Here is an 18,897-nt window from a genome sequence, read left to right on the forward strand (position 1 = left end):
TGGACCGCGGCCCCTCCGTTACCGGCACCGGTTCCGCGCCCCGCCCGGTCCCGCGCCCCGCCCGGTCCCGCCGAGCCGCCGTCTGCCCGCGTCGTACGACAGGTAAGGGCCGTCGGGGCGGGAGCCGTCCTCCCCCGGGCTGGAAGCCGGTTCCCCGGTGCGGAGATGCCGTCGGGGCAGGTGCTCGGAGCCGTGTTGTCCCCGGCAGCCGGTTGCAGCGGGTGTCGGGTGCCCCGGAACTGCCCCCGGGATGGGCAGAGCCGCCCCCGCCGGTGCTGCTGCCCCCCGCCCCGTCCATCCTCTGGGGCTGGACCCTGCACCCCTTCCCTGCATCCTTCAGGGTACCCATCTGTTGGGGTGCTGCTGGGGACGCTGCGCTGCCCAGGGTGCAGACCCGGGTGGGGACACCTGTAGCGACCCCCTTCTGTCCTGTTTTGGGACCAGCAGCCAGTGATCAATGATGATACCGGTGCTTTGAGATGAGTGGTTAATGTCAAGCCTGTGATGGTCCTTCTGGCTGCTGGCCCCAGCAGCTGTCCCTGTTGTCCCCTGCCCTGGCACGGCCCACACTGCGTCCTGCTCAGAGAAGAGAATCGAGGTCTGTGGACCAAAGAATGCTCTTTATGAGCTCTGGCCTCTTTGAGGGCTTCACTTGCAGGAAAAGCTGTGGTGCTTCTGGCAAAGGTCCTCGTTGCTGTTCCCACATGGGAACAGCTGCCCCTTGTGTGGGTGAGAAGCTGAATCCACCTGCCAGTGCGGCTGGTGGGAGATGCTGGAGGACACCAGCATGGTCCATGGTGGGGATTAAGGGGTCCTTGTGGGTTAGAGCCAGGCTGTGGTGCTGGGAGGTCTTGTGTAGTTCTGCAGCCGAGCTGGGGCTCACTGGGGAAGCGTTGTGCTCTGTGGGCGTCTGGATGTTTCCTTGGCTCTGTCTGCTGAGGGGTGGTGGGTTAAGTGCTGCAGCGGCAGACAGTGACAGATGCTGGTGGGATGATGGGGCAGGAAGGAGCCTCTGCCTGTGGGATTAGCCAGGAACAGGGCTGGCTGGGAGTGTGAGGAGCCCCGCTTCGCTGGGGAGGGAAGATTGTGCCCATCCCAGGGTACCCCCATGTCTCCCAAGCCCACATGGCCAGGAAATCAGATGCTTGGAAGGGAGATGGTGCTTGGTCAGGCTCCAGGTGAACTACTCAACTTTCTCTATGGAGAGAGAAGCTCCAGGAGCTCTCAGCAAACCATCTGCTGCTTGGGCTGAGCAATGCCAGCAGCCAAGGCTGCGTGGGAGCGGGCACGGCGTGTATCGGAGCAGCTCCGCATCCTGCCCACGCAGCTGCGGGCTTGCCAGAGCTCCGGCACACTGTGCCACAGGCAGCCCTGTGGCAGAGGGGTGCCCGGCTGCAGACCCCGTCCTCACCAAGGGCTGGCCAGGAGCAGGTCGGGCATCACTGCAGTCAGCTAGGTGCTGCAAATCGGCTGGTGCCAGGGAGGTTTTTCCCTGCTCTAATGGAAGACTCATGTTACCCCCTCTTTTTCCCATCCTTACAGAGGGCAGCTGGACATTGTGGCTTAGTAAAGGCCGCGTAAGGAGATATTCTGGATCATCAGTTGATTTTTGAGTGTTTTTCTACAGCCAGCCTAGGAGATGGGGGGGCGGACTGAAGGTGATGCTGCTGGCTGTGCTCGCAGGCTGCCTTAGGGCCAGCTCCCGCACAGCTCCAGCTGCAAAGGATGCAGCTGAGCATGGGCATTGAGCCTGTCCCCAGTGCCATGGTTGCTGTCAGGGCATTTGACAGTTTGGACACCCACCAGCCAGGTGGATCGGCTCTAGCGTGGCCCCAGGCATGTGGGGTGGAGCAGGACCTGGGAGCACCGGCCCTCCCCATGTCCACTGTATAGGAGCCATGCATTTTCCCTCCCAGGGGCAGCCATGGGGAAGCACAGCAGCAAGCTGGCCCCAGAGATGCTGGATGACCTGGTGAGGAGCACGGAGTTCAGTGAACAGGAGCTGAAGCAGTGGTACAAGGGCTTCCTCAAGGACTGTCCCACCGGCATCCTCAACCTGGAGGAGTTCCAGCAGCTCTACATCAAGGTGGGTTCCACCCTGAGTGCTGGAGCCCCTGCTCCTGCTGGGCCAAGGGTGCTGCTTTGGATGTAGCCTCCACACCAAGCTCCTCCTTCCCATTTCTGTCTCTCTTCTCTCCTCCCTGCAGTTCTTCCCCTACGGAGATGCGTCCAAGTTTGCCCAGCATGCTTTCCGCACCTTCGACAAGAATGGTGACGGGACCATCGACTTCAGGGAGTTCATCTGTGCCCTGTCTGTCACCTCCAGGGGTACTTTTGAGCAGAAACTCAACTGGGCCTTTGAGATGTATGACCTGGATGGGGATGGGAAGATCACGCGCCTGGAGATGCTGGAGATCATTGAGGTACAGATGCTTAATAACTTGGGTTTTTTTCAGGCTTTTCGCATCTACTGGGTCCCTTATGACACCAAAGAATAGGTTTTCTTCCCCAAAGCCTTGTCTGAAAAGTTCCTGGGGTGCACCTGGTTGTAGCTGTGCAGCAGCTAACTGGGTCCCATGGCAGCAGCAATCCTGTCCCCTGCCTTGTCCCGATACCTTCCATCCATTCAACATTCCTGCTCTGGTACTTTGCTTCTCTCCTTGCTCCAGGCCATTTACAAGATGGTGGGGACTGTGATCATGATGAGGATGAACCAAGATGGGTTGACACCCCAGCAGCGTGTTGACAAGATCTTCACAAAGATGGACAAGGACAAGGATGACCAGATCTCCCTGGAGGAGTTCAAGGAGGCAGCGAAGAGTGACCCCTCCATCGTCCTCCTCCTGCAGTGTGACATGCAGAAATAGAGCCCTGGGGGCTCATCGCTGGACTGGCTGTAGCCCACCTCTGCTCCTCATGATGGTTTCCATCCCCAGTTTCTGCTGAGTCCCCCCTGTACCCGCTTGGCCCCAGGTGTGAGCCACACTCTGTCCCTCCTGCCACCCAGCTGTGTCCTGGGCAGCCTGCAGTCCATGGGCTGTAGTTCTCCCTCGATGGGTACAGCCTCCTCTGGGTATTGTCAGGTTGAGGTTACTCCCAAATCAACCCTCTCCCTTCCTGGAGCTGGACTCCCAGCAGCTGATGGCAAGCGTCCTGGTTCCCCAGGGCCAACTGCTCCCACGTCCCTGCTGCTTCCTCCCTGCTTTCCCCCGCACTGCTCTGCTGGCCTGTTCCCTGCTCCTAACCGAAACCAGCTCTTTTTCCCTTTCTGCTGATCTCCTCTCATTGCTTGTGGTGCTTCCAGGGAGGCTGAAAAGTCCCAAGTCCTGGTCCTGGTCTCTCATTCAGTGGCAATTTCCTTCAAGGCTGCCTGGAGGGGCCAGGGCTGGCCCCAGGGTGCTGCACCCTCCCTGAGGACTGGCTGCCTTGGCTCCCTCCGCCTGGCTTTAGCTTTTCCACCTCTGCTTTTGCTGCTGGGAATGGCCAGGGTTGGTCAAGGGACTTTAGGGGAGAGCAGAAGCATCCAAGGCCACCTCTGGGTGTGGCCAGTGTCTGATCCCAGAAGCCACCTTCTATCACATCATCTGTGTGAGCTGGCAGAGCAAGTGGGTGACCTCCACCACTGCCTCAGCAGCATCTTGGATGCTTTGTGGAGTTTCTGGCCTTCCTGGATATTGAGATGATGCCTGAGGTCCCAAATCAAAAGACAAGGGCTGTCTAACTCCTCCGTGGGCTGCTCTGGGGCAAGATCAGGAGCTGTGGATGTTGAAGGCATGTCCTGGTGCCACTCCTGGTGTGTGGCACCACTGTGGGGACTGGTGGGTCCAGGACTTGGGGCTGTGGAGAAGTCTGGATGGGTCCCGTACCTGCTGAGCCTCCTGGCAGGGCTCTGAGGCCACAAGAAACATGTCTGTCTCCTTCCTCCCTCCATTCCAGCCTGCTGCCTCTGTCCCTCCTACCCCAGGACAGGAATATTGTCACAGATTGGTATTTAGTCTGCACATTGTGGTGTTGATGACTGTAATATCTGTTAGGAGATAGTGAAGTTGTTATCTATTTTTTTAATGGAAAAATAAACAGTCCCTCATATGTGGTGTTCCCCCTGAATGGCTTTTGGGGGGGGACAGCTGACTGCCACAGCTATGGGGAGAGCGAAATGACAACACTGTGCTCCTGAGCATTGTTTGTGGGTCTCATCTGAGCCTGTGACACTCCAAGGGATGGAGAAGCCCTTGGGGACAGCACAGCGGGGCTCAGTCTGGGGAGCCTTGAAGAGTGGTGAAAGTGTAACCCCTCAGCCATGCAGGTAGCTTTGGGGGAAGGGAATGATATCTCTTGGGGCTGGGTAGGACCAGATATCCCTGTTCTGTGCTGGAAATAGGTTTCATTTGTCAACCAGGAGCCAGACCCTGGCTGTTCCCTTCATTCAGAGCTGGGCATAGCCAGAGGACCTGGTGGCTTTGTCCCGGGCCTCATCTCAGCACCATCAGCAACTGGAACCTGCTATTGCTGTACCTTTTGTCTTTCTTCTCAGCCTCCTCTTCTCCAACCCTGTTGTCTCTGCACGTATTTTCCTGTGGCCTTTCTTCTCCATCAGCAGCCTGCGGAGACGGTGGCTGTTGCTAAGGGCCTCTCACCAATTTTAAATGCTTCTCTGTAGTCAACGAGGCAGAGCTGGCTCCTGGCTGTGAGCCCAGCTGTGTGGTGCCGCTCACCCCATCCTGCCTGGCTCTGGTGTGCGGGGAGATGCATGGCTCGGCTTCCACCATGAAAATCATAGAATCATAGACTCATTTAGGTTGGAAAAGACCCTTAGGATCATTGAGTCCAACCATCAAATCACCAGTATCTTCTCTGTCCTGCAGCAGCCAGCACCTGAGCACAGAGATGGGAGGATGCCAAAGCTGTGGCAGCGTGTGTGGTTTTTAGGGGTGCTGCTGAGGGAGAGCTCTGGGCACCTTGGGTTTGGCTGCTGTGCTCACCTGGGCTGTGCAGGAGTGTGTGTCTGCAGCTCAGGGGTGCCTGGGGAAAGAGGGACATACGGGGCAGGTTGTCCCCGCTCTGTGGGAGCCTGGGGACGTGCCAGGGCTGCTGTCTGAAAGGGCAGTAACTCACACTTGAGAAGGGACTCTGAGAATCGCCTCTGTGATCCCAGGACTCTCAAACCTCCTGCTTCCCTTGGGGCTACCCCAAAGGAAGCTCAGGCATTTCCCAGGATGGACCTGCAAAGGCCCAGGGGAAAGGGTGTCTTTGAGGCTGAAATGATGTTAAACTCCCAGAAGGGCATCCCAAAGGGTTTGGGATCCAGGCAGCCGGGTGAGCCCTGCAGCCAGCCCTGAAGCCAGCCCTGTTCACCAGCACCTGGCTTCTCCTGGCTCTGCTCTCCTGATTGACCCTCAGTGTGAGTGAGGTTGTGTTTGATCAGTCCCATGGGCAGGGAGATAAATGTCCATGAGACGTGGTCTGCGGGGAGGGTTGGTGTTTAGCTGCTAGCACAGAGCTTTGGGCAAAACCCTTCTGTTGGCCTCAGTGCTGGGGCTCTGTGACCTCCCCAAGTTGCTGCCCTGTGCCAGGTGAGACAAAGTGGGATCCTCCATCACTTGGTCCTTCCTGGCTGCTAAGAGTTTTAGTCTCTGGGGCATGGTCCTTGTTGCCCAAGGGCCTCTGGGCTGTGGGGGTCTGCTGGTTGTGGTGCAGTTTTCAACCTGAGCTGAAAGCTAGGCTCCGTGCCCAGAGCATATAGCTCTGTGGCTTTACTCAACCCCACCAGCATTCGTGGGAGAACGTTTAGTGAAGAGCCTTAATTAATATCCACCCTCACTCCATTAACAAGCACACAGTGCAGGTTACCTTGGCATAGAGCAGAGTGTGAGCGTGGCTATGGCTGCTCCTTCCCCTCCAGCTCCTGGTACTGACCACACTTGTGCCCTTCCAGCCCCCTGGTCCCCTGCCACCCGTGCCACGCTGAGGATGGATGAACCCCAACGACCCCCGATGCTCCTGAGCCCAGAGCCAGCTGGTGTCTCCCATGGGTGCCCGGTCCCCTCCTGCTCCCCTGTGCTCCCCAGGCTCTCTGCTGGTGGCACCTTTCTCCCCCAGCCCCTTCCTTCCCACCCCCGGGGGCTGACTCCGCCCCGGAGCGGCCGCGGAGCCCTCCCGCCTCCCTCTTCCCCCCGGGATTCGGGGGAGATGGGGGGGGATGCGGCACCGAAGTGGAGGTGGCGGCGGGGCGGGCTCGGTCCCGAAGAGGTTAAGCCGTGTCCCGGTGGGCTGAAACCCCGGAGCTTCATGGGATGCCTTATAAAGCGCGCTCCGCCGGACCGGCAGCGGCTCCGGCAGCTCCCGGTAGGCGCGGACCGGCCGGCGGTGGCAGCAGCGCAGCCCGGAGCCGCCGCGCTATGGAGCCCCCGGGCACCGCCGGGGCGCCGGGCGCGGCGGGGCGGCCCTGGGAGGAGGCCAAGGCTTTCTACGACAACCTCGCCCCCAAGAAGAAGCCCAAATCGGTGAGAGACCCCCCGAGTCGGGCAGCCCTCCCCACCCCGGAGAGGAACCGGTCCCGCTGGGTGCCCCATCTTCTCTGGGTGCCTTCCCCTGTGTGTCCCACCTCCTCTGGATCCCCCTGGGTCTCTCCAAGTGTCCCATCTCCTGCAGGTTCTCTGGGGTCCTCCTGGGTGTCCCGTCTTCTCTGGGTTCCCCCGTGGTGGTGCACCCACTCTGGGTGCCCTGTCACCTCCAGGTACTCTGGAGTCCCTCTGAGTGCCTCTGGTTTTTCTTTGACTCCCTGTCTCTGTCCAGGTCCTTGGGGAAGCTCTGGGTCTCTCCAGGTGGCCCCACTCCTCCAGGGCGTCTCCAGGTGCCACCACTCCTCTCTGGCATCCCTGGGTTGCCCTTGGTTGCCTGGGTTCTCTCCAGATCCCCCCAGTCTCTCTGGGCCTCCCTGGGGTTCCTGCAGGTCCCTGGTGTGTTCCTGGGTCCCTCCTGGGCTGAGGTGTCCTTGCAGAGCCGCTCGGTGCCCCCTGAGCCACCCGTCCCCTGCGCCAAGGCAGGAGGCCCTGCCAGGGATGGGAGGGGTGGCCGTGGCTGAGCAGGGGGACAGCCCAGAGGCTGAATCCCTGCCCGGAGCAGGGGGGTGTCGCAGGGGTGTAGCTGCCTCTGCCAGGCTCGTCTGTTCCGGGAGATTAGAGGGAAAAGCCTGCGTTATCTAACCAGGGCTGAGCCGGCTGGGTTTAAACATGGGTGCGCCTGGAAGTGCTGCTGTATCTCAGAATAGCTGCTGTGTCTCAGAATAGCTTGGGGGGGGGCTCTGGGGGCTGCGTCCCGGGGCAGGCTGGCCTTGGCCCCGCAGCCTGGGAGCCCTTCCAGCCATTGCTGTAGCCATCCTCGATGCTCTGGGTGCCCCCCGAAGTGTGGGGCTCTGGCAGAGGTGCTCCCCCTCTCCCCCCAGCAGCGATGTGGGGAGCCCGGTGACACCCGGTGCCTTTCGCAGCGAGGTTTTGTGAGTCCAGCGAGGGGAGATGGCCGAGCCCTGGCTCTGCACGCCTGACTCGGGGCAGCCCCTGTGCTGGGGACCTGGCTGCAGCCCCCCCAGTCCTGTACCCGCTGCCGACTGATGGTGCTGCTGCCTTCGCCCTTCCCAGAGGAGAGGGACAGCCTGACTTGGTGGCAGGGATGTGGCTGGTTATCTTTCATGCCATGCTTTCAGCCTCCTGTGGATGTCAGCCCGGGCTCCTCCTCTTCCTCTCCTTGCAGCGAGCTTGGTGACCAGCGCGCCCATCCCTGTGGTACAGCTGGGGAAACTGAGGCACGGGGCAGAGATGAGATTTGCTTGCACAGCAAACCAGCTGGGATCCAGTGTCTCGGGACACAAAGTGGCATCCACCCAGGTGGTGGTGGGGCCGATGCCCGTGGAGCCGGCCCAGCTCTGTGCCCCCCAGCCGGGACAGGCTGGGGGCCCTGTGCCCGTGGCCAGGCAGCTCGGCTTGTCCTCGCACAGCTGGGCTGCCCTGCCAGGCAGCTGTCAGGCCCCATGACGGACGGCTGCGAAGCGCTTTTCTGCAGTATAAATAATGTGTTTGGAAAACTCAGAAACATCTCAGCCATTGCCCTGAACTTTAATCTGATCCCGAGCAGGGGGCTCATGGCCGCCCAGGGCTCCCTTCCTGCACGTGGGAAATGGAATTTGCCGTTGTCCGTCTGCGCCCTTGGGGGTACCAGGTCCATCCGTCCTCTCGGCCAAATGTCCCTTCCACTCACAGCAGATTCCGGTGGGGGAGCGGGCACAGGAGCCACCCATCCTGGAGACAGGCTGTAAGGTGGCAGGAGGCAGGGTGTTTTTGGGGTGCATTCCTGGGGAAGCCCGTTCCTGGCTGGGGAAGGGGTTAACAGCCCACCGGGCTCCCCGCTTTGCAGGGGTCTCTGCTCTTCCCACGCCCCAGCTCCCACGCTGCTCCTGCCAGCTGGGGAGGTCAGCGATGAGACTTGTCACTCTTTAGCAATGTGGAAAATGTCCCCCCCAGCCTCTCCAGTGACACTGTGTGCGGAGGAGAGGCTGGGTCGGTGGGAGCTGCCCTTCTGCTAGCCCCACTCCTCCGGCACCCCGCTCACCCCCTGCTCTACCTGCCCCTGGCACCAATCTGACCTCAATTTTGGGATGCTTTAGCTGAGGTGGGGACCTTCCTCTTCCCTTTCTTTGACCAAATCTCGCAGCAAAATTCACCTCCAAATTCTGAATTTGGTCTTCTGCAGCATCCAGGGAAGTGCCCAGAGCTGCCAGAGTTCCGCCAGGCTTTTAGGATCAAGGTGGGTCCAGCAGATTCAGCCCCAGGTGACGCAAACAGATCTTTTGCATCAGGGGGTGAAGAAGGGTGTCCCCACTGTGCCCCCTGCCATGGAGCCAGCCAGTGGTGGCCTCCAGGGGTGGCATTGAAGCGACTAGGGTTGGGTGCCGCTGTGGGCTCTCTTGGGTGGGAGGGCAGGGCCCCACTGCACATCCCGGGAGCTCATGGGATTTCCAAATGTCCCTCTCTAATCCTTGGGGGGCTGTGTGGGATTTGCATCTGATTAGAAGAGTGATTTAGAGACCTGCCAGCTGTTGGGTCTGCAGAGGAGAATGTGCCATTTCCAGTCACTTGCTGAAATGCGTCTTTGCCCCAAAACTGAGGTGTTTGGGTCTGGGATGCATTTTGCACCCTATGGAGCCAGAGCCTGCTGGAAAGGTCATTTATGCTTTGGAGATGGGGTTTGGACCTTGTGGACCACCTGGAGCTGTGCCAAGGGCTGATGTTCCTCTTCAGAGGACGGGCCTGTCAGGACGTGTCCCTGGTTGTCCCCCGCCATGACTGGCTGAGCCCAGGGATGGATCCAGGTTGGGATGGGACCTTCCCCCATGCTGCCCTGCTCACACTTTTGTTAAACACATCATTCATCTCCTGCTTGATGTAAAGGATGAGGCTGGATCTGACCTTCCCGTGGGAAGGGAGGGAGGGAGAGGAGCTCACCATGAATCCCCAGGCAGAAAATTTAGTTGGATGTGGCTGAGTGGAGCCCCACAGCCACTTCCTGGGCTTGTGTTGGATGATGAGCTTTAGCTGACCTTGGCCGACCTTGGATGCTGCTCGGAGAGTAAAACAGGGTTTGTCATTCAGAGCGCCTGGACCAGCCAGGGCTGGGGCAGCCGGAGCAGGAGGCTGGGATGGGATTGGGATGCTCTGCAAGCTCCACGACATCTCGTGGGACTGAATACATCCTGACAAGGACTGCAAGTGGGACCCTTCCTGTGCACGTGCTTCCTTTGAAAAATGAAGGGTGTTTTCCCTCCCCCCCCCCCCTATGATGTTTCAAGGCAAGGTGGGGTTTGCTGGGTTGTTCACAGAGGATTTGAGGTGCGGTGGTTCCTGTAGCGCTGTGACTTTTTAAAGCCCATTTTTGAACGTAGTAATGATCATCTGCAGTAAAAATGGGGACGGAGAAGCATCCAAACAACCTTGAGGAGGGAACGCTTCCAAATGAAACCTCTACTTCAAAGAAATGTCAAAATGCGACTCCCTCCTCGCGGAGCAGAATTGCCTTATTTTTTTAAATGTCAGTGTTTCCCAGAGAACAGCAGGGCTGTTCCAGCCCAGACGGAGCTGGGAGCTGCCTTAGCGCCCGGGTGAGACTTTCCAGCAGAAAAGTGCTCCAAAGGTGCAAATCTTCCTTGGCAGGAGCAAACAGGATCCAGCAGGTCCCGTTCCCGGAGGCCAGGCTTCCCACCCGCAGGCAGCCGGGGCTCCAGCAGCCCATGCCGGGGCAGAGTTAGGCCCCCAAGCTTACGGTTATTTTTATTGCTGTGTTTATTACCTCTTAAATTAACCTCCTGGAGGCCAGTGCCTTTAAATGGCAGGGAAGGGACCTTGAGCAGCCTGTTGCTGTTGCGCAAGGTGCCTGTGCTCCTGGCACCTGATGGGTGCAAGGTGTGTGCCACCCTGGGGGGAGATAGAGATGCAAATTCTGGCTGGGCATCCGGCTGGGCTTGGCTTGTGGCCACGCAGCTCACCCCCCTGAGCATCCCTCTGTGCTCTGCCGTGCTGCTGACCTACTTTCTCCGCTGGGAATCCTCCTGCGGGGCCGGCTGTGGAGGATGCTCTGCCCTGCAGTCCCTCGGGGACTGGGAACACCAAACACCCAGCACCTCTCCTACACACCCAGATAAATCACCCAGTACTGCAGCGACCCGGGAGCGGCAGAACTCCTTGGTGAAGGCTAATGGGCGCATGTCCCAAGACCTTTAATAGTTATTAATATTTTCAGCTAATAAATGGCCCATGACACCAGAGTTATTAATTAATGAGTTGGAGTGCTAAGATGTGGCCCGTGGCGAGTTAATAGCTAACACCCACCGGGGAGCTAAAACGTAAGGTGGGGACTTGGCGGCTGCGTTTTGTTCGTGGGAGTGATGCTGGTGTCACGCATCACCTTCTGCATGGACCTGGGTGATCCTGCGTGTCCTAGGGGTTCTTCACCTGCTTTCCCCAAAGAGACACTTCCAAACGGGACCCCATTTCTCTGCAATGGGAAAGGGATCCCTCTGGCCACAGTGATGTTCTCAGCCTGAGTTCATCTGTGTCTAGTCCTAATCTCCCACTGCTTAATCTGCTTGCTGGGGATTTTGGGTGCTGATGTGGCCTAGGAGAGGTGTCTGGGACCAGCCGTGCTGCGGGGCTGGCCCCGGGTGCCACGTACGGGGGAGGTGCGGTGCTGGGAATGGCACAGGGGATGCCATTGACTCCTTCCTGGGTGCGTCTCCATGCTGGGCAGGATCAGCAGGGCTGGGGTGGGGGCAGAATGAGCCCCAGGGCAGGGCCAGCCCTCCGGGGAATGAAGATTCCCGGTTACGGACGGGGTACCTCGTCCTTGCCAGGCTGCTGTTTCTGTAAAGCTAAGCCCTAGGCAGGGTGGGAGCTTGAACTTTGGAGCACCTGGGTGTGTGAGCAGCTGGCCAAGGCGCCCTCCTGCCCCCGGGCAAACATCATTGCTGGAGGATTACTCACAGGGGTAACGCGGGTACATGAGGATCCTGGAAATCACAGAGGAGCTGAGGGCGAGGTGTTACTGAAGTGCTGACGGCCTGGATTTCACAGGCTCCCTGCGGAGATGCATCCCTGAGCACATCCCTGTGGGCTGGGACCACTCCTTGGAGCATCCCCCCTATGTCTCCCCCCAAGCCCTGTCCTGCTCCCAGGACTTGCTGGCATCATCCCTCCTCAGGATTTGCTGTTCTGGGAATGAGGATTTCTTGTGGGCCATCAGTAAGGAAGTTGTGTTCATGCTTGCAAAGGAGTGATGGGGATTAACACCCTCCTGCCCTCTGAGGGGAGAGGGAGGACAGGTGAGGGTCAAGATGAGATTGACTTTCCTGGTGCCCCCTCTCTTGCTGCCAAGTCCCACTAGAGGCCCCTTGTTGAGTTCGGTGGATTTTGGATCAAGCCCTCGAACATTAATAATAATGACTCATAAATCACTGCTTGCACCACCTGTTTGTCATGTTTCCACCCACAATAACTATATCAAGTGTTTTTGTAAGCTGAGCTGGCACGGGTTGTTTGTCACATCTGGACAGCATCGTGGGAGTGTGGATCTGGCCCAGCCACAGTGTGTGGTTTTTCCTGGCTGGAGGGCGAAAAGCCACATAAATTCCTTCTGCGTGGGGCTGAGTGGTTCTCCTGGGATAGCACGTTGGGAGCCTGCTTGCAGTGGGAGGGCTTGCACGTGGTGTGAGGAGCAGAAAAAGGGGTTTTGGGCGTCCCAAATGTGTGGGGAGGGCGCATCAGGGCTTCATCTCTTGAAGCATTGGAAGATTAGGGTTGCAGCTCCTCCGAATCACTATGGAGGTATCGCCCACCCCATGATCTTTCATGTTGGAAGTTGGCAGATGCCCCCTCAGGCAGCGGGGTTGGGTGCAGGGGCTGCTTCCCCATTTTCTCCCTTTCCCCCGCAGCCAAAGCCCGAGAATGCCATCACCATCGCGGTATCGTCGCGGGCGCTTTTCCGCATGGAGGAGGAGCAGAAGATTTACAACGAGCAAGGGGTGGAGGCCTATGTGAAATACCAGCTGGACCATGAGAACGAGCCCTTCCTCCCCGGGGCTGCCTTCCCCTTCGTCAAGGTGAGCATCCCCCCCACCTAGGCTGAATCTGCACTGTCCCCTGCTTCGGGGAGAAAGAGGTCCTTTTGTGGGGAAGGGGTGGGAAATGAGCAGCGTGGGAGAAGGGATGCAGAGCAAAGAGAGGTCAGACAAACCTCTTGGCAAGTGATGTGCTCCTTCCAGGGCTGAGGAAACACTGAATTTTCCAAATCAGTAACTGAGCCCAAGAATTGAAGAAATTGTCTCTTTGGAGCATATTTAAAGTTTCCCTTTAGGGAACTCTCATATCTTTCTGTTTATTATTCTTACAATTTATTTATTCTTTTAAATTGGCTGAATTTAGCCTTGCTGCAGTTTCAGCCAATTTCTAATTTTGACATGTTTGAAATGAAGCATTTCAAACTTTAAAAATATTTTCCAATTTCTGCCTTAGTGTCACTGGATTTAGTGTAGTTCTGTGTGCTGGCCCGCACTGAAGCAATCTCTCACCCGTTCCCAATGACTAAACAAATCCACTTAGAGGGGAGAGACTTGTTCCATGCCTGATTGCTCGAAAAGCACTTATCTGTAACTTCGAGCTAATTTATTCTCATCTCCTAATGACAGCTTGAAACCTTTTGTGTTTGAAAATAGATGAGTTGTTATGTGGGGTTTTTTTCACCCAAATCAGTCTCTTTTTCCCCAGCAAAAGCTGCTTGCTGATGTCAGCTTGGCTCAGGGTGTAGTTGAGGTTGGGCCAGATCCCTGGTTTTGGTGAACACAAGTGTTTTTCTGGGTGAGAAGGGGGTGAGGGCTGTTCCTGGGGCTCACTGACACCCACCCCCCCTGTACCCCGGGGTGCTGCAGGCACTGGAAGCGGTGAACACGCAGCTGCGCGAGCTCTACCCCAACAGTGAGGAGCTCTTCGACATTGTCCTCATGACCAACAACCATGCCCAGGTCGGGGTTCGCTTGATCAACAGCATCAACCACTATGGTGAGCTCAGAGCAAAGGGATCCTTCACGTGGGGGCTGCCGGCTTTTTGGGGAGGGCAGTTTAGGTTATTGCTTGGCAGCAAGATAAGGAGACGCTTTCTCCTGTCTCTTCCTCCAAACCACAAGCTGAGCCCGCTTTTCCCAAATTTCCCGGGCTTTGACTGGAAGTTGGCTGGTGGTGAGGATGCTCTGGCTGCTGGCAATGCTGTTTAACAGCAGTAACACAATTAGCCCCCATCCTGCCGACTCTTTGGAGGCCACGGGGCAGCAGTGTCAAGGACTGTTTTGGAGGTGACCACACTCACCCCGGGTCCATCTGCCCCCAGATCTGTTCATCGAGAGGTTCTGCATGACGGGAGGGAACAGCCCCATCTGTTACCTCAAGGCCTATCACACCAATCTCTACCTCTCCTCTGATGCTGAGAAAGTGAGTGAGGCCATTGAAGAGGGTGAGTCTGGGGTCTGGCTTGGGGGGGCAGTGGGGGGAGCCTGGAGCCCTCAGGGGGTTAACACCAGGAGCAATAGCTCCAGTGTCCCTGTCCCTACCCTGATGTGCAGCTAGGGTCTGCTGTCCCATGTCCCATCCTTGATGCTCCAAAGAGCCTCCAAGGAGCCTCCAAGGAGCTCCGCAGCTCTTCTGAGGCAAAAGCACTGGTTTTCCCAGTTAATTCTTGTATGCAAAGGGAGGTTTATCATCTGGGGACCTATTTTTGCTGTAAAAGGTCTTTGGTCCAAGCTGCAGGTACTACTGGGTGCATGCATTTCCTTGCAGTGTTTGCTTTCAGCCCATCGTGTTTTGCTCTGCTCCTCAACAGATGAGCCACAAGGCCAGGTCCTTGGGTAACTGCCACCTCTTGCCTTGTCCTTTACCTCCACAGGGATCGCTGCAGCCACCATCTTCAGCCCCAGCAAAGACCTGGAGGTGTCAGAGAACCAGCTGCGGGTGGCATTTGATGGTGACGCCGTGCTCTTCTCGGATGAGTCGGAGCAGATCGTGAAGGCTCACGGCTTGGACATGTTCTTTGAGCACGAAAAGGCTCACGAGAACAAGCCTCTGGCACAGGTAGTGGTGGGGTGCAGCCAGAAAAAGCCTCTGGGAGAGAGTCTGTCCTCTTGCCTCTGGGAACAAGCCAGGGATTGGCATGTGGAGTGTGAAACGGGATGGGCCAGCAGCCTGGTACTGCTGGAATTGGCCCATGGGATGGCTACTGCTGGCCTCTCGCTGTCATTTCTGGGTGCTTACAGGGAGAAGGGGTTAGCTGGGAATGGGCGCCTGGGAGAGGGGATGGCATGAAGGTCTTGGGAGTGATGGGTTCTACTTGCTTTGGCAGGGGCCCCTGAAGGGCTTCCTGGAGGCCCTGGGGAAGCTGCAGAAGAAGTTCTATTCCAAGGGGCTGAGGATGGAGTGTCCCATTCGCACCTACCTGGTGACCGCCAGGAGCGCGGCCAGCTCAGGAGCCCGGGCCCTAAAGACTCTGCGCAGCTGGGGTCTAGAGACAGATGAGGCTTTGTTCCTGGCGGGGGCTCCCAAGGGGCCGCTGCTGAAGAAGATCCGCCCTCACATCTTCTTCGATGACCAGATGTTCCACGTGGAGGGAGCCAAGGAGATGGGCACTGTTGCTGCCCACGTCCCTTACGGTGTCGCCCAGAAGCACAAGCGGCCGGTGCAGGAGAAGCAAACCCCGAACAGCAAGTAGGGGAGCTGGCTGGTCCCACGCCCCCCGGCGTGCGGCGCAGACTTCACCCCATGCACCACGCTCTCACCCGGCTTGTGGTCTGCAAGGCGGAGGGCATTAGCCCTGACGAATGTGAGGTTATTCCCCAGTGGGAGCCTTGTCGGGGGCACGGATGGAGGAAGGGGCTGACAAAAGGCTTCTTCTTGCCTCTGTATTTGTTGCAATGTCGTGGCATTGTCCCCGTTCCTCCTGGGGCAGCCCCTCGAGCCCTCTCTTCCCCTCGCTCTACACTTGCTTCAGGCAAAATCCCTTAAGGATGGATCTGTGGTTTTTTTGTTGGGTTTTTTTTTTTTTTTTTTTTTGTGGACTGTTTGTGCCAGGCAGGTTTAACCTATTGGCGTTTCTTTAAATACCCCAGGTAATTCCTGAAGCCGTTGATTTGCAAAGCAAATGTTCAGGCTGAACTGTTGAACTGGAAAGTTGGGAGCACAGAAAAAACCCTTCTAGCAGCTTTGAAACAAAATGTTGTCCCTTTAAAATAAAATTAAACCCTAATATTGCTCCTTCACAGATCCAGCCCCTGCTCCCCAACCAGAAAACCTTCCACATCTTTCTCCTTCCATCAAGATTTTGTCAGCTGAACAGCTTTCTTTCCGTGCACTAAATTTGGAAAAATAGAAACAAACACTTTTATATATATATATATATATATATTTAAAAAAATTTATTTCCTGCTTGGAACTTTGGGCCACTGTATTGTTGGCCCAGTATTTTAAATTTAGGTTTCACAGTCGCATGAGTTAGCACTTAAAAATAATAATCTCAATGAGGCATCCAAAGACCCAGCTCTTCTGTGAGCCGTCCAGGGTCCCCAGACACACGCCTGGGGCTTGAATTAGGTTAAAAGCAGGCCCTGATGTATTAGGGACATCATTTGAAGTCCATTTAGGTAAATCTGCAGAGAATTTCAGCCTGGGGGTTTTAATTAAGTTTTTTTTTCCCCTTTTCTAAGATGAGCCCATATGAGTTGATAATCTTTTTCTCCTCAGCTTCCTAAAACCTCTGATGTTTCCTGAAATAGACACCTCTGCCAGCGATGCTGGGAGAAAGAACCAAATCTCCACTTAAAAAACAGGGAGGGAAATCAATTGGAGAGCCGCTTCGAAATCGGTGTGAAAATCACACTGACATTTCTACACAAAGCCCCGGGCCAAAGGACCCTCTCAGGAGGGAAATTTAAAGATTACTTCTTCCTTGTGGGATTTTGTTCTTTCTTTTTTTCAGTCAGCATACCCTGTGGTTGGGCAGGATGGATGCTCGCTGTTATGAAACAATAGTTTTCTACACAAACCAATGCTGTGGGCTGAGTTTTTCCCAGGTATGTGTCTGCCTCTGGATGGACTTCGCAGGGAGGTTTCGGCTAAAACAGCTCAGCCCTTCTCAAGTTAGAGCTCGAGTTATCACACTTTCAATGAATATATCAACAAGCTATTGATGCCTTCAGTGGCTCGGGGGACTGTTTTCTCATTGCACTAAATCCTGCTCTAGCAGTGAAAAGCAAATAATTGCACTTTCCCCCCCACCCCTCTAAACTATTTCACTTTGACAGACTGTTATTTGTCACATCTGGGTGACAAGTACCTTAAAGAAAGGTCTAAAATACAACAAACAAACAAAAAGTCTTGAAAGAAACCAGTATCTCAGTAACGCTTCTATTAATATACAGGTTTATAAAAAGGTTGTGTCTTTTCAATGTGAACCCCAGCTATTGGGATCCGAACTGTCTCTCGGAGACCTTTTTGGCAGCTGGGAGGGGGAGAGAAGCCTGGCCTCCCAGTAAACATTTCCAAGGTGTTTCCTGAAGATCACATCGGGAAGCCCAGCCAAGCCCAGCTCGCAGACGGGCTGTGCTGGGGCCTCTTGCCAGCCCAGGAGGTGGTGTCCCAAGAGGAACAGGGTTGTCAGCAAGTCCTTAGGGAACCCCCAGCCAGCGCAGGGGTATGGGGTGCAAGCACAGGCACGGGGGATGTGTCCTTCGGACAAGGAGTGTTGGCAGGGCTGGGCTGTGCAGGAGGAGATGCCCCATCTGAAGATGCTGTTTGCTCCGGGGAAGCAATGTGTTGTGATTTTGGGGCAGGGTCCTGGATCTCAGCAGCTTTTACTGCTGCCTTTCCCTGAGATGCACAGGGAGCAGGGCACAGCGCAGACAGGAGTTTCAGTGACTCTCCTTAGGATCCTCCTGCTGCCAGAGCAGCATAGGGGCTTGCTGGGAGACATGGGGCTTGAGAAAGGAGCCCCAAGTGAGGTAGGACCTCCCTTTGCACCTCCTGAGTCCTTCCTGTGGGGGGAGGATTTTCCATTCCTGCAATGGCTGCATTTGCTTTTATCCACGTGGCTTCCTACAGGTTGTGGTTTTTTTCCTCCTTGTCACTACAACTGGCAGATGTGGATTTGCTGCTTGTGTCCTTTCCTCCTGTGCCCATCCGCGATGTCCCCTCAGGCTGGGGGAGCCATGTGGTCCCCAGGACGGGCTGCATGGGCTGGTCACGTCTCCCACCCTGATGGGCCAGTGCGGTTGTGCCCCTTGCACTGCGTTGGCTGACAACTGGACTTTCCCGCTGTGTGTTGTTGCTGTGGGTTTCACTTCATTGTCCTCTGGTGTTTTGGTTTTTTTTTTGCTCTTGTGAATGGACTGCCATGTTAATGAAATCCCTCTGGGTGTTTTTCTGTAATAAACTGTGTTGGTCCCAGCCCGGCTCTCGCTGTTGCCGTTCTCACAATGGGTATTTTGGCTCCCTGGTGCAAGCCAGCAAGAGGGTCTGGGGTTCCAGCTGGGGACTTCCCAGGTTTTATGGTGAAGGGGTGGATGGGGGTGATGAGAAGGAAAAAGAGCCTTTTGGGATTTAAGGGAATTCAGAAAAAATGTAATAAAAAGCAGCTACCTGGAAACTGGAGACCTCTGGAAGAGGTGGGATTGCAGAGTTGAGAGATGTGCTGTGATACAGCTACCTCCCTCTGCTTCGTGAACAGGCTTTTATTGTAACCTGGGCTTGTGATGAAGTCCTGGATAAAAATACCATTTGGCAGACTTTTGTCAACTTGATTTTCTCCCAGCCAACAGGTGGGAGGCAGCAAAAGCTTTTTAGAGGAGATTTATTGCTGCTGAAGTACCAGGTTTATCCGACTAGTGACACTGCGGTTCTGGTGTTAGCTCCTCCCCGCCAATAAGGAGAACAGATGGGTTAAGGGGAAGCAACAAATTCTCCATCCGTCACCAAATATAGCCAAGGAATGTCCACAGGCCCTGGGGCAGCATCTCTGCTATGGGTGTTCAGATGGCCCTTGGCAGAGAGTGTTTTTGTGCAGCCTTGCTTGCTGGAATGCCTTCCCAAGGCCCATCCCTAATCCTGCATGTTCTTCCACCAGATGCTTGGAGGGAAAAAAAAAATCGAATTCCAGTACTGATAAGGCCCATGTTGCACCAGTTAAAGTCCAGGTGGTCCCAGCCAGCCCTGAGAGGTCAGGCTGTCCATGCCAAAGCCAAGAGCTGGCTCTGATGTTCATGCAAAGACTGCCCCAAGCTCTTGCCTCACTCCTGGGGACTGGCGTTAGCCCTAGGGCCAA

At 56.2% G+C, this 18,897-nt stretch overlaps 2 protein-coding genes across 2 annotated transcripts; both read left to right on the forward strand.

Moving 5' to 3' along the window:
* Positions 1-24: 24 nt before the first annotated feature.
* On the forward strand, positions 25-4,089 carry HPCAL4 (hippocalcin like 4). The gene is made up of 4 exons (XM_014946419.1): positions 25-102; positions 1,917-2,086; positions 2,208-2,423; positions 2,670-4,089. The coding sequence occupies exons 2-4, from the start codon at positions 1,925-1,927 to the stop codon at positions 2,865-2,867; spliced, it is 576 nt and encodes a 191-aa protein (XP_014801905.1). The 5' UTR covers positions 25-102; positions 1,917-1,924; the 3' UTR covers positions 2,868-4,089.
* A 2,163-nt stretch (positions 4,090-6,252) lies between these two features.
* On the forward strand, positions 6,253-18,023 carry NT5C1A (5'-nucleotidase, cytosolic IA). The gene is made up of 6 exons (XM_014946580.1): positions 6,253-6,503; positions 12,476-12,643; positions 13,469-13,598; positions 13,924-14,046; positions 14,476-14,660; positions 14,929-18,023. Exons 1-6 carry the CDS (start codon positions 6,294-6,296, stop codon positions 15,292-15,294), a joined length of 1,182 nt encoding a protein of 393 aa, XP_014802066.1. The 5' UTR covers positions 6,253-6,293; the 3' UTR covers positions 15,295-18,023.
* Positions 18,024-18,897: the final 874 nt, after the last annotated feature.

This window comes from Calidris pugnax, unplaced genomic scaffold (assembly GCF_001431845.1).
Source record: "Calidris pugnax isolate Ruff unplaced genomic scaffold, ASM143184v1 scaffold113, whole genome shotgun sequence".
In the NCBI taxonomy this organism is placed as follows: domain Eukaryota; kingdom Metazoa; phylum Chordata; class Aves; order Charadriiformes; family Scolopacidae; genus Calidris; species Calidris pugnax.